This window comes from Nicotiana sylvestris, chromosome 12 (assembly GCF_000393655.2).
Source record: "Nicotiana sylvestris chromosome 12, ASM39365v2, whole genome shotgun sequence".
In the NCBI taxonomy this organism is placed as follows: Eukaryota; Viridiplantae; Streptophyta; class Magnoliopsida; order Solanales; family Solanaceae; genus Nicotiana; species Nicotiana sylvestris.
Window position 1 is genome coordinate 145,180,138 of NC_091068.1, and position 9,232 is coordinate 145,189,369.

Genomic DNA, 9,232 nt, shown 5'->3' on the forward strand with positions numbered 1-9,232 from the left:
ACCATTTTATACTAGAGAATTTACGAATTTAGCTACTTTAAGACGTTATAAGATTCACTATGTATATCACTTTATTGGTGTTCGCTCACCACCTTCACCCATGAAATTTCCAGTAACCACGTTTAACCCTCTCTCTCTCTCTCCTCGCCACCTTCTTTGTCTCGACATCATCCTTTTCTCCATGTGTATCGGGCTGTAAGTATTCTTCTTTGTTGCAACAGGTACCTGTGTAGCTGCCCTGTGTATCTACCACCGGAATGTGGATTTCTTTTTTCAACTAGCTGGGAATGTGACCTTTTTACCTTAGCTTCTCTTAAGCATCCATAGAAGTGGTGTTGTACTTGGTTTTGCAGAGAGAGGCTAAGTTGGGGTAGTATATCCTCTCATTTTTGTGTTTTACTACAGCAATTGATCTCTCTCCCACAGTCAGTTTGCTTGACCTGAATATGGATAGTTGGATTACTGTCTTTCAATGACGGGAGTGGATCTCATTTATCTCTTAAACCTCCCCCCTTCTGAAAGTAAAAGAAAAGAGGCCAACATAGTTTTCCATCTTGGTTCTTGGCTAGTGAACTTGCGGTTCTTAAAGCTGGAATAGTAGCTTGATGTCTATCCACGTGCCATATTCGCTTCAGTTAATCCCCACTCCCCTTTCTCCATGGTTTGGTTGCTTTTTACCAAATGTCGCAACTGCAAATGGCTCTGTTGTTACATGATGTAGTGTCTATGATGGTTTGTGTTACAGAAGCACAATTCTGAATTAAAGAGGGTAATCCTAATATACTTTCGAATGGGATCTAGTTATCTGTGCAGTCACTTTTGAAGCGTGCTCTTTGGGATGATGTCAGAAAAATCTCAATATAAGCATTGAACTTCAAGTTTAATTTTATCTGTATCAGCTAGCATACAGAGTTATGTGATCTCCTAGTCAACGAATGTACCGGGATGTAGTTTTTTATGACGTGTTATTCTTCTCTGACCAGGCATTATCCACAACATTGTACTCGACACAATGGGGAAAAAGAGCATGTCGTACAGTAATCACATAATTGATTTGGGAGAGATCAGCGGAGTCTAGAGTATATCCATCCGGAGCCTTATGTGTTGTACGGGAGCTTTGCAGCTTTTCCACATCCAAATGTCCACACTATCATACCAGCTCTAGGAAACAGTTGTAATATCTATTTGCACCATATACCAGACCCTCGAGAAGGCGGTTTACTTTATGGGTTGTCATCGTCCAATGGGGTTCATCCGCGCCGTCCTGCCACCAACATTGACGCAGCGATTGCAACATCATCAAATCACTATAACCCTTACGTGGCTGCTCCATCTGCATCGATGGATTTTCCAGTTCCAGTAAATCATGGGTTACATGATCGGCATCCATTCTCAAGCACTCACGGCATCCTTGGAATTAGTGCAGACAGTTTTGATAGGAATGATCCTTATATGGACAGTGTCAGAGGCTCATTTAAGCAAAAGAATCATTCTGCTTTGGCGAGGCCTAGTACTTCCGTCGTCCCAGTGATCAAAAGAGCACGTGAATCTGATTTTTCTCTGACGGATACTGTATCATTTACTCCATATGGAGGGAATGAGTCATCATCGTCCATTGAAGATGGAGTACAGAGAAGTGGTAGGAACAGATCTGCTAGTGGTCCAGATACTGCATCCCAAAATAATAACAATCATCTGCTTCAAGGAAACTATGTTGGCCAAGCCTATCAGTTTCCTGGCAATCCTTGGTTGGATCTGCCTTTCAATAGTAGCGGTAGTGAGGCTGAAACTTGGACCTGGAATCAGGCTGCTCCTTTACCATATCCGCCCAGTAGGCACTCCTTTTTTTTTGAAAAAAAAAAAAACTTCTACGAGTTTTGAGTACCTATTTCAGCCTACTTTTTTGTTTGATAGATTATCTTCTCCCCTTCATTAAACTTTTCATCAAAGTCCTTGTTCTTCCAATTTTTGTTTTCTTATGAGCTATTAGCATGCCGCCAAGTTGGGTAATGCATCTTCAGTTGTTTTTCTTTCTTCTTACATGTTTAAAAGGGACAATCCACTGGAGACACGTCTTGTCTTTCCTTTTTCCATTTTCATAGTATTATTTGTCTCTTTTATTCCAAGTTCTAAAAGTTAGCTTTTATAACTGATTGTTTGTCTCACTTCTCTAGGAAAGCCTTTGTTTTTTCCTTTGCTCAAATTATCAACAGCAATTCATGATCTTTATTCCAAGTACTAGCAGTCAACTTCAGTAACTGATTGCATCTTTCTTCTGGTTTTTTTTCTATTACTGTAGGTGGCTGTATAGATTGCTGCAGTATGAGCTTCTCTCCCAGATGACATCATCTTCACACAGAAACCTACGAATAGTTCGTCCAATAGCACTAATAATCCATTCCAAGGTGTTGTAGAGGGAGGGTCTAGATATATCGGACGCTTCTGACCGACTGGCTTTAGGTTAAACAGACCTCATCGAAGGGAATTCATGCTTGAAACAAATACTCAACAGCGCGACCTCCCTAACATGAGAGTTTTGCCAGAAAATGTGAAATATTTGACCGGCTCTTCTATTCTCTTTGTCGTATTGTTGTTTCGTTCAGTTAAAGTAATGGGATTGGATGTTGATTGGTATCTCTTAATTTCATTGGTGATTTTACTAGGGAGTGGCAATGCTGGATGTTCCAGGGTACCATGAAATTGGTGATGCTGTTGATCAGCACAGAGATATGCGTTTGGACATAGATCACATGTCTTATGAGGTGAGGGAGATTTGTAGGTTAAGTGCATGTATCATCACATATTTTCCATGATGGTTGATAAGTAAAAGCTGCGGTAATCCTCGGTCAATTATTTGCCATAACTTCGGCTAACTTATCCTTCACATGTAAAAATCCTATCCAGGAACTTCTTGCACTGGGGGAAAAAATTGGCGATGTGACAACTGGTTTAATTTATCAGAGGAAACCATTGTTAGCAATTTGAAAACGAGAATATTTTCGTCTTCCGAGACTCCTTGCGCTCTGGAAAGTGCTACATGTTTAGATCACGAAACTGATTTCTGTGTCATATCATATGCCGGGTATTACCCCTTTGCGGACTTATATTTGATATAATATTATTAAGTTTTTGTTACGACCCAAAATCTGCCTAGTTGTGATGGCACCTAACCCGACCCGCTAGGTAAGCCAAGTACAATCAACACATATCTACTGAAATTAATATGAAGCCAAAAAGGGAAATAATTGAAATTTATACAACTTCCCATGGACTAGTAGTACAAGTCACGAGCGACTACAATTTAGATTACAAAATCGATATAATGAATAAATACAATATCTGTTTGAATTGTACATAAACAGACAGAACTCAAATCTAATGCTACCAAGCACAAATGCTAGTCGTGTCCGAACAACGAGTACATCCTCAATGCCAGTTCCTGCCATGCAGCGCAACATCGGCTTCAAGATCTGCAAGCAAGGTGCAGAAGTGTAGCATGAGTAGACCCTATATACTTTGTATTTTGACTAACCTAGGTGAAGTAATGATGGGGTTTTAAGTCAAAAGATACTTACTAAAATAACTTGTTCGGTAATTTTGCAATAGAAACAATACTAGAAATAACAGAGAAGAGTACAAGAACAAATATGCGAAGCAATAATGATTACTAAAAGAAATCAAGGTCAATTTTATCAACATCGCAACCAATCCCTTTCTTAAAGCGATAACCACCAAACAAAACAGTAAATTCATGAATTTTCATAGTGTGGGAAGTATACTCTAGATATCGAATCAAATGGTACGGCAACGTGCATTTATCTCATTCTCACCAAATATATAAATATATGTTAAATCAAATGGCACGGCAACATCCTTCGTGCATTTATCTCATCCTTACTAAGCATAAGCATAATGGTATCAACTAGGTGAAAAAAATGCCAATAGCATTAACAATCAAGTGGGAAATACACAGTTAGTACTAACGAACAATCTTAAATAAGATGCACTCCCTTGCTTTTGTGAGCACAGAACAAAGCAGTCATTTGATATTTTCCTAAAGGAAAAAGAGTGGGTTGAGGTATCTAAAGTTCTCAGTATTTTGAATATTAGCTGGTTGTTTCGAGTCATGGAAGCAGCCATGAATGCTTGCATTAAGGTAGGTTGTCTATATTATACCCCTTGGGGTGCTTGTTAGGGATATACTAGATATGCCCTAAATCCAATGTCATATTTGATGATTTGAACATTTTTTTTTTGTGAACGTTATTTCATATAAAATCTATATATGCCATTTGATATTCTTTTGTCATTGTTATTAATTGCTTGATTAATTTGATAAGGTCCTTGATTAAATTTTGAGACTTGACATTGTGATGGAGATCATGATAATGAGAGTGAAGTTTCTTAGGAGTATAATTTAATCTAAATTTTGTTCTTGATCATAGGATTATTAATTTTGACATTAATAATCCGGTTAGATCAATATCTATGTGATCACCTTTATAGGATAAAGATTAGTTGATCTCATTAACTAAATCACATAGATAGATGATGCATATGGAGATATGATCATTGAACCGACTCATTGGATAATTCCTAATGGTTAGAATTACCATAAACTGTCAATGGGATATTCTGTCACGACCCAAATCGAAGGGCCGCGACGGGCATCCGGTGCCTTACTCAATCGAGTACCAACATAACATATCTTTCTTATTATACTATCTTGAGTAAATGAGCCAGAAACCCGTCATGAGATAACAAAAATAAAACGTAAGGGAATACTCAACATATGACGACCCAATATGATATACAAACTTATACATGGGACATACGGGCCTATAAGGCCGACATGACCATTTGTAAACTCAATACATAGGCCATACAAGTATCCATAAACTTGACATATGTCTACAAGCCTCTAAGAAAAATCATAAAGGTCGAGACAGGTCCCGCCATACCAATCAATACATATCCAAAGCATACTGACCAAATAGGCAACTTCGGAGCAAGTGGAGTGCACCAACACCTCCGCTGAGCGGATAGCCTACTAGGAAGACTGTCAACCTATCAATCGGGACTTGCGGGCATGAAACACAGCGTCCTCGGGCAAAAGGGATGTCAGTACAAATAAAGTACCGAGTATGTAAGGCAGGAAAGCATAAACAAGAACAGTAATGTAAAGAGAGATAGAGGAGATACAACCTGTAACATCTGAGTGCCTTTGGGGGATACTGACATGAAATGCATAATACATATATATATATACATAAACTTTTAAAAACATACGCCTCTGTGGGCATCATCATCATCATATCGTACTTGGCCTCAAAGAGGACTCGGTAAAAACGTACCCAGCTATCATAAGGCTCAGTAGAATCGTACCCGACCACGTGGAGCTCGATAAACCCAATTGATCAGTTGTTGCACAATAGGTGTCGTTCCCGGCCTACTATAGCGCGACTCGGTAGAGTAAAATAGATGTTATATATAATGCATTCTAGACTCATGAAATCACGTTCTAAACCTTTTGGAGTGACTTAAGGTCGTTGCACCTTCGATTAGCATTATGGACATCATGCCATCATTATGAGTTTCTATAGGATTCAAGGATCATACATACTTGCTTAAAATAACTTTATAAGGAAAGAACAACATGGGCAACCTTAGTTTCTAGGAGTAGATCCGTTATGAAATACTCATTTCACTTCAGATCATGTCAAAAGAAAGAGTGAAGTGCCTTAACATACTTTAACCATGGTGAGTCCTTAATATCTCCGAAGTTACTCTTCAAACAACTCAACTCAATCTACCATTGCATAAGGAGATTCAAAATCAGTGTTGAATAAAGGCCAAGTCTGCAACTTAAACTTGTAGCTCGTTTATATAAATTCGGGCAGCATATCCTATGTAACAAGAGCCTCCTCCAATATCATATACCAACAACAATTACCAGAGAAATCCAGCAATATATAATTATCAATAACAAGACACCATAAAATAACAACAAGTCATAACTATTTTACGACGAGCGACAAACTCCAATTGGAATTCGTATACCCCATATCATCCCTTATAGACTTTTTACTTTAACTTAATAGTATCATTAACATGATAATGAAGTCATTCATCAATAATTCTAGCCTTATACCATATATCCATAACAAAGAAAATGATTCATAACTCCAATTATTCTTAATTAGCAACTTTATTCACTAGTTCATGTCTAGTTCATCCATTTAACTTAACCAATGGCAAGATAACCTTAAGAACCTGTAGGGACACAATATAATTACCTCATACAGTAGATGCAAGTCGAAATCCATATTATAGTTAACTTACAACAGCCCAATACACCCCAATCAATTCATATCCAAAACGATGACTATAGTAGTGTCAAACATAATGACTAATCCATGATTTTGCCATTATGTGGTGTTTCTCCACACCATTTATCCTCCAAAAACTCCATTTAACAGCAACAAAATAGACATCCCAAAAGCTATACGAAACAACCCAAAAACAGTCCATTACAAGTCAAATAACTCGAACTCACGACTTTAAATCATCGTCCGGTGAGTTCTAACTATTATGAAATCAATTAATCAACCTTCCTTGATATTTAAGATCTTAAAACCAAAAATTAGGCATTTTTATTAACTTCTAAATACCTTCTAAACTCAAACTATATAAAAAAAAAGTGATATAGCGATACTTACATCGCAGGGATCATTTTGATGTTATCGCTACTTGATTTCGTGCCCCGGATGATAGTATCGTTGAAAATCCTTGTAGAGAGCTTAAGGGTGATGTTAGGGGTCTTATTTGGTCGTGCTCTCTGAAAATATGCAGAAAGAGACGAGATAAAAGAGATAAATCTCCATTTTGTTGAAAAGTCAAAAGGTGCTACTTGGCACCCTATAATTGGCTCGTCTTCCAATGCTTATAACTTTTTATCCGAGTGTCGTATGAGCAAACAGTTAAGAGTGTTGGAAACTACATTCCAAGACATTCAATTTGGTATATAATATGTCCCAATAAATCATCATATAGCACACAAAATATATTTCTCAAAAAACTCAGTTACAAGGCAAATCCTTAGTCGGTTTTTCCGCAACATAGATCCGATTTTTCTCAAACATTATACTTCATATACAAACATCATATATAGTCATATCATGGCTTTAAAATCATTTGAATCATGATTAACAAGTCTCATATTCATCTTAACTTACTTAATATTTCGGCAAACCTTTCTTATCCTTGTAAAAGGATTTCATCCTTTTTGAGTTTACATTAGATAATCCTAAAATGATAGTAACGTCTGAAGTACGGGGTGTAACAACATGTACCCTTATAAACATTTATCCTTGAATATTAACTCTCAAAGTCTTGCAAAAAAATATGGGACTAAAAATCACTTTATATACCTTCCAAGAGGATCTCATTTCTGAGCTTACATCAACGAACTTATGACGTACTTTCACGTACAAAAACATGGGTTGTAACATATTCTCTGGAAGAATGTGATGTAAGAACTTCCTTTGACCTGATATCATCATAGTAATTGACAAGTTATTTATTGTACTTTGATATTAGACACCTATGGCCCTAGGGCGATAATTGAAAGGATATTGGGTATGATTAAATACTTGTAGAATTAGTGATTGATCAAGATGGAATCTGTCAACCCTTGGTAATGAGTTTAAGCTCCATGTTGTCATGAACTATAACCGACCAAATTAAGACTTTGGCCAGCGCGATTGAATGAAAGAAGAAAAGAGTTTCTTAGGTTATTCAATGGTTGATTATATATTGACATAAACACATAGTTGGTCGCCTATTAGGATTTGACAGTTGAACCATATCCTAGGGTGACCCAGAGCTATAATGACAGAAGGAATTAATACATTATTCTTCTACAGGTTCTTGAAAGTAAATTGTATACTTCATGCTATTCGATCGTTAAGGAGTGTTGCTAGACGCCACCCTTGATTAGTATATTGATATGATCAATTTACTACCGGCTTAGTATTGAACCTATGGGGTCGCACACTAACGAGTGTTCTGATCTTTGCTAAAGGATTAATTGCTTTATTATTTGATAATTAAATTAAAGAATTTAATTAGTCAAATAAATTTAGTTATTAGTCCAAATGAAATATTATTATATTCTTTGCTAGCACAGATGATATAATTAATATTGTGAACAAATTGAAATATTCTATTTGGAATAGAAAAAATGAAATTATATCTCTTGGTTAATATATATATATATATATATATATATATATATATATATATATATATAATTAGTACTTATTTTATATAAGAGATGTTATATAAAATATTAATAAAGTCTTGTTAGTAAATCCAATTTTGAATTGGATTAATTAACATGGAAAGTGCTATGGTATTGTCTACAATTTTCAACCCATTTGATGTGGGAGTTAATTTTTTAATAGGAAATATTAATAAGTAGAATTCAATTTAGAATTGAATTATATAAATGTGTTGCATGTTTTTATTTTCAAATATTGACTAAGTTATAGAATTCAATTTAGAATTGAATTCCATAAATGAGTTACATGTTTTTTTTTAAAATGGTGACTAAGTTGTAGAATTCAATTTTGAATTGAATTCCATAAATGAGTTACATGTTTTTATTTTAAAATGTTGACTAAGTTGTAGAATTCAATTTAGAATTGAATTCCATAAATAAGTTACATGTTTTTTTTTAAATATTTACCATAAGACATGTGATTTGTATTTTTCAATGAAAATTATGTGTATATATATACATGTGTGTGTGTATGTCCTAATTAAGAATTAGTGACATCTAGATCTTATACATATTGTAAAGAAACCAAGAGAGTTATTCTTAAGAAGAAAAATTACTTTGAGAAAGTAATAGTGCAATATAAAACCAAGATAGAAAATCCTAGTACAAGAAAATTGTTTCTTGTTCTTCTACCTTTGAGTTGAGATTTTTGAGAAATATTTCAATACAATATTTTTATTCAATTTGAATGACCAGTCTCGGTGTGGATACGCAGGTTATTCGCACTATCGAAGAAATTTTGAAACAAGATTCTCATCACCAGGTATGTCTTAGATCTGATCTTTGATATGTAAATAAATTTTAAACACGAAAAGTTCTACCGAGGATTTTTATTATCTTCCGCGGTGTTATGAACACCTCTATGCAATCTACAGTGCAACCCTTCCCCCG

The 9,232-nt window shown here is 35.6% G+C and overlaps 1 protein-coding gene across 1 annotated transcript; it reads left to right on the top strand.

Moving 5' to 3' along the window:
• The first annotated feature begins 370 nt into the window (after positions 1-370).
• Positions 371-2,634, top strand: LOC104222432 (uncharacterized). Its single transcript, XM_070165046.1, has 2 exons — positions 371-1,831; positions 2,300-2,634. Exons 1-2 carry the CDS (start codon positions 1,342-1,344, stop codon positions 2,341-2,343), a joined length of 534 nt encoding a protein of 177 aa, XP_070021147.1. The 5' UTR covers positions 371-1,341; the 3' UTR covers positions 2,344-2,634.
• The last annotated feature ends 6,598 nt before the right edge of the window (positions 2,635-9,232 follow it).

Bases quoted from the DNA above. Each gene is read 5' to 3' on its own strand.
- LOC104222432 (XM_070165046.1), top strand. From the start codon at position 1,342: ATGGATTTTCCAGTTCCAGTAAATCATGGGTTACATGATCGGCATCCA. The intron at 1,832-2,299 runs GTAGGCACTCCT...CTATTACTGTAG, and splicing joins TCCTTTACCATATCCGCCCA to GTGGCTGTATAGATTGCTGC.